At 35.6% G+C, this 14,881-nt stretch overlaps 1 protein-coding gene across 1 annotated transcript; it reads right to left on the bottom strand.

Annotated features, from left to right (window-relative positions):
• Window positions 1–1,399: 1,399 nt before the first annotated feature.
• On the bottom strand, window positions 1,400–2,903 carry LOC140881085 (NAC domain-containing protein 2-like). The gene is made up of 3 exons (XM_073286106.1): window positions 2,640–2,903; window positions 2,281–2,558; window positions 1,400–2,156 (listed from the first exon to the last, which is right to left on the bottom strand). Exons 1-3 carry the CDS (start codon window positions 2,806–2,808, stop codon window positions 1,722–1,724), a joined length of 882 nt encoding a protein of 293 aa, XP_073142207.1. The 5' UTR covers window positions 2,809–2,903; the 3' UTR covers window positions 1,400–1,721.
• Window positions 2,904–14,881: the final 11,978 nt, after the last annotated feature.

Below are 14,881 nucleotides of genomic sequence, written 5' to 3' on the forward strand. Positions count from 1 at the left end.
TCATTTGAGATGGTCTCGCGAGTCAATTTTACAATCTCTTATTCGACGCATCCTATGAAAAATTATAACCTTTGTTTATTGTAGATCATATGAGTCAGATAAGTTAATATTGATCCGGGAGAATGTCTCAGATAATCATAAGACCTACTATTTAATTAATACACCAAATTTTATTTAATTATTAAAATAATGAATACCACTTGTTTTTAATAAATATATTTGTAAAATGAATTTTTGTATATCTTATATAAAAGATTACGAGATGATAATTAGTGGCAAACAACGAATTTTTATGTGATTAAAGATATGTTACAAATGCATTTACCACTCATATGAAAATATCTGAAACACAAAACCTCCCAACTACGTGAGAGTTGAGACTAAAGTCATAATTATCTATTTTGAAAGCCGCCAAACATGTGTTACTCTATTTGTAGAGGTTTATATTCCGGTTCTATATAAACACGTAATGGTGGGTTTTCGATATATCGTATCCAAAATATTTGTATGAAAAAAATTTATACCGTTATCGATATCGAAATTTCGAAATTTTGGTATAAAAAAATCCATACTGATACCTTATAGATACCGACAAAAAAATCGATATACCTAAAAAATGTCTATATATCGAAAAAAATTTCAGTACGGTATCCTGAAAAATCGGTATTTTGGTTCGGTATCCCAGCTCTATAAACATGTACGAGATTTTTTTTTTAAAAAAAAATGTCAAAAATTTAGGATGCATTTGAATCAACATGTAATTTGTTTGTTCAAAGTTAGGGACATTACTCTGAAACAAAAACGAGTCATTTTCATTAACTGGGACAAATTGACATTTAACAACCAGTGTGCGCTTCAATAATAGTGCGCTGACTAATATTGCAGAGGAAGAAAAAGTGTACATCATTTGATTTTTGGTTATATAGGTAGAGACTACAATCAGAGTATTTATTCACACGAGACTCAATTATCACAAATCGATTTCCCGACAAAACAATAAAAGGTAGAGAGTTGAATTCAATGGAACAAAAATAAGTTTTTGAATCTTAATATTTTATATCTTTCAAAACTTTTCTGCCACGATATTAATTTTACAAAACGGATCTCTCGCTCAACTTAACTCATAAAAAATTTCAATAATTATCTCATTATAAATACTTTTCAGAAAAAAAAATCAGAGAAATGTCACAACCCGATATATAATTTCTATTTTTTTCCACACAAAAAAAATGTTTAGATCACAAAAGAATATAATTTTGTGTTATAATATTAAATTATGTGTTATAATATTAATTCCAATTAAATAATAATTCTTTCGCAGCAACTATAAAGAGCCTTTGTTTGTTATTCTCTCAAATATCAAATATGTAATTCAAGTTTTATTTTTAGTAAAAATTAATTAAAAAACTTGGTAACGATCTTTAAATAAATTACATAAAGATAAATTGGAATTTTGTTTCTAAATTATGAGAGGGAGAGGATATAAGACTTCCATTTTTCTAAAATTCCATTTATATAATAATAAAATAAAAAATACTTGAAGTAACACATATTTTAATCTGATATTAACACTTGCCCTACTACAAGGCTACGTTTATAGTTTACTTTAACTAACTCATGCGTCACTGTTGTCTTACAAACAATGGTCGCACGTGCACACTCATAGACCCCGAGTCTCCTGTGCCACGTGCGGCGACTCCGGTCCAGATCCCACCCGGTCCCTAAAACGGCTTCCTCAGGTAAGGGAACATATCCGCCGGCGGCTCCGCCGGGTAGAAGCCGTGGAACTGCGTGCCTAGGAGGTCCATCGGCACGGCGGCGTCGAGGTAGTTGAACTGGAAGTCGAGGGCGGACCTCTCCCAGTCGCTCAGCTTGGGCGCGCTCTCCACCTCCGCCGCGCTGGCGAACTCCGGCGAGAGAACGTGGTCGGAGCCACTGGAGTCGGGGTTCAGGCGCGGGATGGAGTCGGAAACGTCCAGGTACATGAGGTCGTCGTACACCGCCGGGGAGGAGTCGGCGAGTGACGTCACGATGACGGGCTTGATGTCCTCCTCTGGCGTCAGCGCTTGCGTCATCCCCCGGCAGATGACGTCAGGCGCGTGCTTCTCGATCGCTCCCTTCTTGTTGTATATGCGGCACAGCACCCAGTCATCCAGCTGGAACAAAAACAAAAACCACATCCGTCAGATTCAATTCTCCAGTCAATCCCTACCGTTGAAAAACCGAAAGATGGAACGTGACAAGGGAATCTATACGGTACACAAGGTGCATTGAACCCACCCTCAGGCTGTTGTTCTTCTTGCGAGCCGAGCGGTCGACGTCGGCGAGACGGTACTCGTGCATGATCCAATTGGTCTTCTCGCCTCTCGGAGCCTTCCCGGAGTAGAAAACCAACGCCTTCTTGATCCCCACCGGCTTCGGGCTTCCGATGGGCTTATCAGCGCCGGTGGCCTTCCAGTAACCGCTCCCCGCCGCGCGATTAGGCCTCGAGCCATTCGGATACTTCCGGTCCCGTGGGGAGAAGAAGTACCATTCTTTCTCACCGTACAGAGCCAAACCTGCTCGCAACAATCAATCAATCAACAAACTCGGCTTCTTTCTTTCACAATTGAATCGAATCAACTCGAGGCGAGATTTACCTGGAAGCTCCCATGGATTGTACTTGTACAAGTCGATCTCGGCGATAATCGGCACAGAAATGGACTGCGAAGCGCACTTCCGGCACAAGTAATGCATCACCAGCTCGTCGTCGGTGGGGTGGAACCTGAATCCGGGGGGCAATTGCATCTGCAAATCGGCGGCGGCCATTTCCGATATAAAAAACAAAAAAAATTCAGAGTCTGAATTGTGAGCCCTAGAAATTCGGGGAATTCGGAGAGAGGAAGGGGGTTTTGTGAAACTTAGTCCGCAAGGGAGGAGAGGGTATATATAGAGGGGAGGAGGAGGGACACGTGGCGAGGGTGGCGGCGGGTTCTAGAAGACACGTGGGCGATAAGGTTCGGAGGGACACGTGGCGAGCTCTGAAGAGGGGTTGGGGTGATGTCACTGCTTGCGTCACCATTTTTGGAGGGACTCCCTACGTGTTGGTTTTGGTTGGGTCTTACTGAGGACACGTTTGGGTGTTATGCGAGAACGGTGCGATTTGTTGGTTCTTTTGTGGTGTGTGAAAACCGGGTCGGGTTTAGAGAACCGGGATCGACATGGTTATCGATCGAAATTACTCCTTCCGTTCTATTTATATAAATAAGTGTGTATTTTCATACGATTAAAAAAGTTGGTTCGAAAGTAAATTTTAAAAAGTATTTTCTCATTTTATTTTTATTTAATGAATATTTTAATATAATAAAATAATTGTACACGAACTTAAGGATATTAATTTTATAGGGATAAATCGGTACACGAATAGGAGATATAAAATTAAATATGAAAAATACACTATATATTTGAGACGAGTAAAAAATGAAATATAGTCGAGTAGTAAAAGAAAACCATGCACTTGAATTTTCTGTTAGATTAACTAAATGTAATTTCTATTTTTGTGATAGGTTGAAATAGAAATATCATGAAATAATTAAAATGATTATCTATTTTATATGGTTATGTTCCTCGGATCGCGAATGACGTTCCATTATCTTTAAATCTTATTATTAGACATAAAACCAGAGAGAAAACCAAATAGTTTTCAAGAAAAACAGTAATCCACCATTCGTTATTAGGTAAAAAAGTATGATTTCAGGAACCCTTCCACTATAATTTTTTATTTTATAGTTTTGATGATTTGACATAATTGATTCTGGAATTGCTATATGGTTATTTCTCCAACATTTTCAACTAACAAAGTTTTTTGGCTTGCAGTGATTGGGTTCGATGTGAATAATTGATTTTAAATCGTAAGTTTTTCGTCAGAGCTATAATATGGACAAGGTGTGAATTTTAAGTTGTGTATGCACTGAGACGTGAATTCGTTCGTCAAAATCGTATCGAATCGAGCTTTAATAAATAGCCAAAAAAATTAAAAAATGAAATAAAACCATACATATGAATTTTCTCAATAATTAAAAAAAAAGAATCAACAAGATTTATATATATACAAATTGGATGAATTGTTGATCAAAACTTAACTTGCAAGCAACATATTAATTGAATTTAATTTTTTAAGATATGTAATAATGGACATATAAGACAAAAGAGAGGAAAGTGAGTGGAAGCAAAGAGGGGGGTGTCTTATGTCTACATGAAATGAACCATGTGAGTTGCCACAGCCCTCTTTTCAATAGTCCACTTTGGACTCACATAATTTAATAAAGGCCCCAAACTCACAGTGTAGGCGGCACACTTTAATCTTCCCCACCATTCATTTTATAACAAATAATAAATAAATGATAATAAATTAGCGGTTCGATTCTTTTTATTAATATTTGTTTTTTCGATTTAAGTGTTGCACAATATTTTTTTCAGTTGACGTGATTAACATGTGTTAGCATGTAGGTTTACATGTTTTGTTATGTGTTGTTCCATGAAAATACTTACATAGTTACTATCAAATATATATACAGATATGTATCCATGTATCAATATTTATTTGTTTATTATATTATTTTTCTGATCCACATTTATTTAATTCGGAGTCTTGTAATTAACTTATTGTTGAAATTATAATAAATAAATTATTTATATGAATACTTATTGATTGGATAAAATTGAAAAGTTTCTATAAATATTTGATCATATTAATGTGTATTTTCTCTAAAAAAAAAAAAATATGTAAGGATGTTGAATATCGGGCGATTTTTTTTTTTAATTTTCCTTCTTGTTTGGAAAATCTTGAACTCAATGACTTTGACGGTGAATAATATTGCTACAAGTTTTGCCTTAAAAAAAAGATCATTTTGGATTTTTTTTTCAAATAGTAAAATATTTTGAAAAATATGTATTTAAAATATCTTGGAATAATGCGAAATGACATCTTGATCATTTTATTTAAATTTAAACTATTTATTTCGCCGGAATATTCGATAGGTTTGTTCTCCAATTATCTCAACATCGAATTCAAAGAGGCGGCCACGAATCACGATTGATGATTTGACGTTTGACTATATATTTCCACACTTTAATTAATTCATTTAGGGTGTGTTTACTTTGGATTATTCTATGTTATACCTGGAGTACTTCTCCCCCATGATGTGGTCAAATATTAGTTCTTGGATCATCCACACACATATCAATTTACATAAAAATACAAGGAACCCACATGATCTAATGATGTTGAATTAGGGGGTGAAGCACTCCCGATGTAGCATAGACTAACCCGTTTACTTGACTTCATAACAATAGGATAACCTTATTAATTAAACTCCATCCATTGTTTACTTGCAAAAAAAAATCAAATATCTCAAAACTCAAAGCCCGTCATTAAACCCTAATTCATGGTATTAGTCATCCTTAATTACACAAGGGATAACACATGCTAACCCATATTTGTGGAAAAAAAATACATATAAATCCTAATCTACCCACCTTCAATTATTTTGTTTCCCTCCCAATTTCTTTCGGTCTCTCTCTTTTTTATTACTCAATTTATCAATTTTATTATTTTTGAAAAAATACATATTTTTATACCTAATAATTTTGATAAATGAAAATGCCTCCGTGTGAATCAATAATAATTTAATTAGTAAAAAATAACTCAATCCAAATTATATGAATACAAAATCAAGCATAAGATTGTATATCATAAGTGGAGGGTAAAACTGTCTTTCATCATTCAATCAGTATTTCAATTCCAAAATTAATAACTCGAAGTAAACATGTTATTGTTTATCCATCATTATTTTAAATCTTTCAAAATCATTTTAATAATCATAATATAATTTATCCACGTGTAATCTCATCTCACTAAGTAAACGCAGCCTTAGAGAAATATACTAAAGAAGATGTAATGAAAATAATTTTAAAAATTGCGTTTCTTAAAATAAAATAAAAAAATTTTATGAAGACATATATTAATTAATTATATTCTCCATGTGTGCTGAAAACCAATTGTTTTTGTTGGAACTTTGCGTAGTTTTGATATTTGCGAAACTGATCAATCAAAGCCAGTAGTAAACTGCACTCGCTCAATAAGCAAAACAAAAAAAATAAGAATAGTCAAGTCTCGGAGCTAAACTGAAGACATTAACTGAGTTGACCGTTGACCAAAGCTCAACCGAAGCAAAGAGATTAACTGTATTCAGTTTAGGGAGCTAAACTAAATCAATCTCATATAAGCTAAATTGTGACAGCTGATCAAAGCCAAACTGCCTCAAAAGCTAAACCAAGGACTAACTAAACTGCTTCAATTATACTCTTGTGGATAGACTTTCCCGTACAGATCAGACGCAGCAAAAATAAAAGCACAACAGTGCACCGTCTCGTTAGAGAATGTTGTGGAAAAGACAAGCTAACGACTTTAATTTGAATTTGAAAGATCTGTTGCTTGTCAAGTATAAATAGACCTCAAGGGGCAGTGAAAATCAATCCGACTCCATAGAGAAGAACTCGAGCATATATTCAAGTTATCAGAAGTAAACTAAACACTCTCAGTTTACTTACACAAACGTTCAGTCGAGCTCACTTGGAAGAATACTTCAAAGAGTCGAAGAACACAAGCACATATATCAGCATATAAGATCAGTGAGGATCACAATGTGTTAAGTGTTGAGTTGTAAGCCATGTTTTTGAAACCGAACCGGACCGGCCGGTTCGACCGGAAATCGGTCGGTTCTCCGGTCCGGAATGCCTCCAATAATCAAAAAACCGGTCCAACCGGTCAGAACCGGTCAAAATCGATCAACAACCGGTTGGACCGAAAAACCGGTTCAACTGGTTAAACCGGTTTTTCGAAATTTTTTATTTTTTTTGAAAATTTAAATTTTTTTATTTTTAAAACTTTAAATTTAATATTTATATATATATATATATATATATATATACATTATTTTTTAGAATTTTTACTTCATTTAAAAATTTATTTTAATAATTATTGTTTTTTTAAAAAATAAATAATTTATTCTTTAAATAATTTATAACTATAATTGATATTTTGAATATATTTACATATTTATTTAGCTTTCAAACTATGTTAAATATATATTTTTTGATATTTATATAATTTTTGAGTTTTTAAAATTCAAAATATATTATTTATTATATTAAATTATATAAATGATTTTCTGGTTCGATCGTCCGGTTAAAACGATCCGATCGGTTGGACCGTTTTTTTAAGTAGACCGGTTCGATCACCGGTCCGGTTATGAAAACACTGGTTGTAAGTAACCAGTGTTCTAAAAGGCGGCACCTAGGACCGCCTAGGTGCTAGGCGACTTTCCACCGCCCTGATTTTTAGACAGTTAAAAATTTTGGGAGTTATTACATTAATTGGTTGTCTAGGCCGCCTAAACACCTCAAAATCCACCTAGGAGGCCACCTAAATTAACATATAATATTATATATTTTTTGTTAATTTTAATTTTTTTAAAAAAAATTATTTGACATATTTGTCTATAATTTGTATCAGATGAAAATGAGAAATATGTCATGTATTTCAAGTTGAATTTGATAACGAGAAATTATTGGAGAAATATTAAGATGAACAAAAATAATTAAATATTTAGACTTAAAAAAACACCACTTATACATGTCAATTAGATAAAGAAAAAGTATTAGAGAAATATTAAGATGAATCGTGCTAGAATAATTAGATATTTAGGCTAAAAAGAAAAAACCGCCTAGGCGCTAGGCGATGGATGACCACCCGCTTACCGCCTACCATTTTTTAGAACATTGGTTGTAACACAAGTGTTGTATCTGTGATTTATCAGTTGAGGTGTTGCAAACCTCGTAGTAACAAGAATCAGTCGAAAGCTGAATTCTTGAGTCTAAGAGTTCTGAGATAGGAAATCGTGTGTAAGTCTTAGTCTTGGAGTGGGCTGTTGCAAGTTGATTGTAATAGTAAATATTTTCTAGAGTGAATCCTTTTGAGGAGGAAGAAGGGATGAAGTAGGATTATTTGAAATCTCCGAACATTCAAAAACAAACCTAAAAAGAATTAATTATTCCTTGATATTTTTCCATGTTTTGAAAGATTATAATAATTTGTTTTGCCTCTCTAGGATTGATAGATAATATTGTGTATCCTATCTATATTTTTGATATATTTTAAACTAGAAATTGTTTTGATTTGAGATAATATAATATTCTAGATTAAAATATTCTTGATTGGGTTAAATATATTTGGAGATATTATCACTTATTCAACTTTTATATCTATCTCCTAATTTAAATTACTTACCTTATCTATGCAGATTTCTCACGCTTAAAATTAAGCAGATCGAGAAGCAGTTGGCATGCAGAATGTAGTGTGCAGAATACTGAGCGAGAAAAGAAAGAGTGCAGAAGAGAGAACTTTCACGTAGAAAATTCAGAGACGCGTTCACGAGAAATCAAGATCTATGAATTACATAAGAAGATTGGAGATTTCACGGCCGTGGTTTCTGTGTTTCTGTATTGCCGTGAAGCTTTTCGAAAACACTTGAAGATTAAACTTGCAAGAGTGTTGATTGAAAGACCTTTTGTGGTTCTCGAATTTCGGCAATCAGGATCAAATCCTTTTGGTTTTATTGTTCTGCTTTTCGTGATTTTCGTTGATCCCTTGAAGGTTTGAGAGCATTGAATATTGGTGATCGAAGACGTGTTGCTCTCGTATTTATGCATCAAGTATCAACTCCTTTCTTGGGATTTCTTGTTCTACTTTCAGTAGACTTTTAAGGGACTTGTTTTTACTTATTTATTTTTCTCACATGTTTTGAGAAAATTGACTTTTACAATAATTCACTAGTTTTAGGGTTTTGTAAACTCTTTGATTATTTTTCTAGCGAAAGTTTTGCCTTGAGGCGTTGCAAGAGTATTGAATACTCTTGCTTAAATATTTGAGTCTGATTATTTGGTTATTTATTTATTTTATTCATGCTTTCATAAATTCTACTGCATGTTATTGAAGATGTTGCCAACACCTAGTGACAATATCTGAATCTGTTTGTATGTGTAACCTTTTATTACTTTAGTACTTATGCATATTTACTCTTGAGTATTTTTATTGTTGGTTTGTTGTTACTATTCACGCTTTAATATTTCCGCTACATGTTTTGTTTTATGTACCCTGATATTCCTTACAAGTGGTATCAGAGCCTACTCTTGATATACTAAGAGCTGATTCTGGATTATTTTTTCAGGAATATTATGGATTCGACAACAACAAACTCATTCTTCAAACCTCAAGAAGTCTTTGAATCGGATTTGGGAGATGACTCGATCTCACTCATCACAAAGAAGTTTGGTGATTATCTGAAGAAGATGAGGGAGACAAAGAAGACCGATCATGTAGCGACCCTACCCGGATCCGCTACCTAATCAGAGTTAAGAGCATAATTAAACATGCATTAAATAAATCGTTGCGGAAGACTTAAATAAAAACAGACCGGCAGAATACAACCGGTTAAACCAATTCGATTAATACATCCAAATCGAATTAATAGCCTAAAGGCAAAACCTACAGCTAATCCTGTTGTCTTCACTGGTCACTGGCTACTCCAAGCTCCGGGTGCTCAATCCTGAACCTACATCTGCCCCGTCGAATGGGGTGTCCAAATACACAGAAAAGACTGGACGTGAGCTCTAAGCTCAATACGAAAGCACTGGGTAAAACATACAAATATGATGCATGCAAATGATAGGGTATCCATATCTGGGATAACTGTATATAACTGCTCAGTAATGGCGCCTAGGACATGAGTGGTACAACCCAGGGAGCAAACCCTGTCGACACTGCTCATTCCTATAGGACGTGGACTGTGTCCCCAGATGCTAACTACCCATGACCCGTCAGTCACTGGGCACTAGACATCAACCGTCCAGACAGGGCTGAGCGACCCTACGTGGCTCATCTCACAAGATGGACAGGCACAATATGATATGCACATGCTGCATAATAATATGACACACAAATGCAACATATAAGCATGCAAACCCACTGACTATCTCAGTCTGTACTTACGTACCTTTCTACAGGCAGTTCCTAGCAGTCCCACTCTAGGTTCCAAGCCTATATCAACTCTACATTGCAAATATCCATGCATCATTATTTAAGCTCTAAAAGCCTTAACCAAGATATTGCATACTCCTAAATAACTTAAGGAGACCATAGCTATACCTGCGTCCGTCGTCAGCCCGTTGATGACAATTGCCTCAAAACTTAGGCACATCTTCGCCTCGACGTCGGGATCGCTATGCCACTTCCGGATTCCCAATAGGATGCCTAGAACTCCCTAGATCTGAGTTAGAAGGCCTAGGAATCAGAGAGAAGAGAGGGAAAGGTGCACTTTGAAATGAAATCTCGGCCCCCTATTTATAGACGGAGTTCGGAGCCTCCGAACCCGGTTCAGAACGTCCGAACACGATCGGATCCTCCGATCCCACCTTCGGAGCATCCGATCGCCCAATATTACGTCAGCCATGACGACACCTTGCTGACGTAAGCGATGACGTGTGCCCTGGTCCCGATCGAAACGTTCGATCTTACCGACGGAGCTTCCGATCCACTTCGGAGCCTCCGATCCTGAGTTCGGATCCTCCGATCCAGTTCGGAGCCTCCTGACTTGGTTCGGAGCTTCCGAACCCTCCGGATCCTCGGGACCTTCCCGGCTATTTTCGAGTGTCTTGAATCCATTTCTGGACTCCGTTAACCCATTTGAAATTTCCTTAATCATATTTTACTTAATCTAAACATGATTACACGATTAATATACTCATTAATCGCTAATTCTGGATACGGGTTACTACAGATCAGAAACTCAAAGCTCCATTTTTTTCCGGCTGATAACAAACCTCTGAGAATAGGCGGGCCTGATCAATCATCAAGGAATTTTCCGGATCCTCAAAAGCCTCGAATTATGCTGGAAGGAAAAAAAGCCTACTGCAAAGAAGATTGACATAGTGCGATGTCATGAATGTCAAGGCTATGGTCATTATGCTATTGAATGTGCCAATACGCTTCGAAAAGGGATGAACACATTTTTGATTGATGAAAAATCTGAAGAACAGGAAGAACATAATGAGGATGAAAGTCACACGTCCCTAACAGCGTTGATGAAAAAAAAAGAAGCTGTTTCAAGTCAATCCTTTAGGTGTTGCTGCAGGTTTTGCCACACCTGGTCGCAACATCTCCCAAATGTCAGTATGTTTAAATTCTTCTATTGCTGATAATGTGAATAATTCTGATGCAGGTGATGAAAGAATGTCTCTAGAAGATGTGAGAATGATATATGAAGAGATGTATGCTGACTGGACTGAAAGGAATAATAAGAACACTTTTCTCTCAAAGGAGAATGCTGATTTGAAGGTTGTTGTGTCAAGAATTGAAGCGATGCTGAGTAAAAAGGATTTGAAACTGTGTCAAGTGAATGAAGAGCTTGGGAAAGCTAAGGCCACACTGGCCAAATTCAACTCAAGAACAACCAAACTTGATTCTTTGCTCATGATGGGAAGAGATGGTAAGACAAGTTTAGGACAGTAAATTTGAGGTTGGTGAATGTTCAAAAGCTCCTGTGTTTGTCAAAGAAAGTAGTTGTCCACGAATCTTAACAGAAAATGTCACAAAAACCGATCCTCTAAAACCAAAGCCACGGCTTACTGCTCCTATAAATTCTGGAAGAAAACATAAGTTTATATGTCACTACTGTCATAGACCTGGTCATATCAAACCAAACTGTTTTAAGTTGCAGGAAGATTACAGAGAGAGGTCTGCATCTAAGGTGTTGCCCGAGGTGTTGCCTAACACCTCACACAACATCCTTAAGAACAGAAAGAAAGGTTTGGGTACCAAAAGCTGATATTCACTGTTATATGATTTATACTTCTTTGAAAACTAATGTTAGCGGTAGCTCACTCCATATGAAAGGTTCCAAGCAATTTCTCTCTGATTATGTTGAATATAAAAGTGGGAAAGTGACTTATGAAGTAGGTCCAAAGGGAAATATCGTAGGAAAAGGCACACTGGATGTTGCTGGTTTGTCTAAACTTTGCAATGTGCTACATATTGAAGGACTAACTACAAATTTAATAAGCATTAACCAACATTGTGATGATAATTTTCTTGTGCAGTTTGATAAGAAATCATGCAAAAATTTTGATAGTTCTAACATGTGTGTGATGACAGGTACAAGGTCATCTGATAATTGCTACCAACTTGAAGAAGAGATGGCTTTTAGGTATACAAAGGTGGATAAATTTAACATTTGGCATCAAAAGTTGGGACATGCAAACTTCAAGACTTTGAAGAACTTAAGTAAGTTTGATGCTGTTAGAGGTATGCCTAATTTAAAATCTGGAATTCCATTTTTTTGTAAGGCATGTCAAAAAGAATCAGACCAGGGTGTCACACCAAATGTTGCCAACATCTGAGACAACACTCTGTCTTTAGCTTGTACATATGGACTCGATGGGTCCAATGGATGTGGAAAGCTGTGGAGGTAAGAAATATTTTTTTGTTTGTGTAGAATATTTTTTACTATATACTTGGGTAAGATTTGTGAGAGAAAAATCAGTTATTTTGATGTTTTTAAGAATTTTCTCACAAGGATTGTAAATCTTCACAACTTGAAGGTGACCAGAATTCGCACTGTATGGTAAGGAGTTCCAAAACTCTTATTTTGAGAATTTATGTGGTAAGAAAGATATTTATCATGAATTCTCTGCTCTTAAAACTCCGCAACAGAATGAAATTGCTGAAAGAGAGAATAGAACTTTTCAAGAAATGGCTAGGGTGATGTTGGATTCTAAAAACATTTCAAAATGTTTTTTTTGGGCAGAAGACTTAAATACAACAATGTCACATTTCAAATTGAGTATACTTTAGGAATGGTTCTACTATGTCTTCCTATGAAATTCTCATGGGAAAGAGGCCGAACCTTAAGTACTTTCATGTTTTTGGCTGTGTATGTTACGTTTTGAATGATATTGATCATTTTGAAAAGTTTGATACTGAAAGTGACAAGTGTTTGTTCTTAGGTTATTCTTTGGATATTCAAGCTTACATGATGTTTAACTTAAGAACTCGAACAATTTTTGAGTCTATTAATATTGTTTTGATGACTTTGCAGATCTGAAGAGGAAGACTGCCGAAGATGAAGTTGATTATCTGCTTGAAATTTTTGGAAATCTAGATGTTGTCCAAGGTGTTACAACACCTCTGACAACATCCTCATCAAAATCTCCAGAATCAAAAACTGAACAGTCCACTGATGATAATGAGTATGAGTACAGTGAAGTAAATGAAGTTGGTAAGAATGTACCTAATAAAATTCAGAAGAATCATCCAACTTCACAAGTCATGGAGATATGCAAACCCGAAGAAAAGAAAAGGTAGATTATCGAAATATGGTTGGACTAATTTGCATGAGATCCATGTTCTCCCATGTAACATACTCGTGTTTTGTGTCAAACATTGAATCCAAAAATGTAGTAGAAGCTTTGAAAGATGAATTTTGGGTCAATTCTATGCATGAAGAGCTAGAACAGTTTGTTAGAAACGATTTTTGGTACTTGGTAGCTGTCCTGATCATGGTAATGTAATAAGAACAAAATTGATTTTCAAGAATAAGACTGGTGAATTAGGAAACATCGTGAGAAACAAAGCAAGGTTGGTAACTCAAGGGTATACACAGGTTGAGGGGGTGGATATTGGTAAAACCTTTGCTCCTGTAACCCGCATTGAGTCTGTCCAACTTTTGCTTGCTATTTCATGTCATATGAGAATAAAACTTTTTTCAATGGATATAAAGAATGCATTTTTAATGGTATTTTGAATGAAGAGGTGTATGTGACACAACCCAAAGGGTTTGAGGATCCACAACACCTAGATCATGTCTATAAGTTGAAAAAGACTTTGTATGGATTGAAGCAAGCACCTCGTGCTTGGTACGGAAGATTAACAGAGTACTTGCTCGATCTTGGATACAAAATAGGTGAGGTTGATAAGACTTTGTTTGTGCAAAAGTCTCAAGGTAATATTCTTATTTGCCGAGTTTATGTAGATGACATAATCTTTTGTTCTTCATGTGAAAAACTTGTTGATGAATTTGTGAAGTGCATGTCTTCTATTTTTGAGATGAGTATGGTTGGTGAGTTGAGTTAATTCTTGGGATTGCAAATGAAACAAATGCATGATGACATCTTTTTGTGTCAAAGCAAGTATGTTAAAAATCTTGTGAAAAAGTATTTAAATGAAAATTCTAAACACATGCGTACACCTATGAGGTCTAGTGAGAAACTGTCGAGGGAAGATGTTGCCGAAGGTATTGAAAACACCCTCTACAGAAGCATGATTGGAAGTCTCTTGTTTTGTTCTTGTGCTACTAGGCCAGATATCATGTTTAGTTGTATGTTTGTGTACTGCGATAATTCAATCGCTATTGATATAAGCAAAAATCCAGTACAACACTCTCGAACCAAACACATAGACATTCGACATCACTTCATTAGAGATTTGGTCGAGAAAGGCATGATCTGTATGGAGTTTATTGGAACCAATAACCAATTAGCAGATATATTCACTAAAGCATTGGATTTCAAGAGATTTTTCAATTTATGGAAGTGTCTCATTATGTGTGCATTACAAACAGACATAGATGTTGTCTCGAGTGTTGACAGCACCTGAGAACAACACCTAACATGCATATGCATCTTTAGGATCCTTAGTCATATTACATTCATACATTCATTCTGTTTTGTGAAGTGTTTGATACTCTGTAACCATCGACCAGCTTACACTCAGGTTTATATGCAAAAT

Source organism: Henckelia pumila, chromosome 2 (genome assembly GCF_033568475.1).
Source record: "Henckelia pumila isolate YLH828 chromosome 2, ASM3356847v2, whole genome shotgun sequence".
Taxonomy (NCBI): Eukaryota; Viridiplantae; Streptophyta; class Magnoliopsida; order Lamiales; family Gesneriaceae; genus Henckelia; species Henckelia pumila.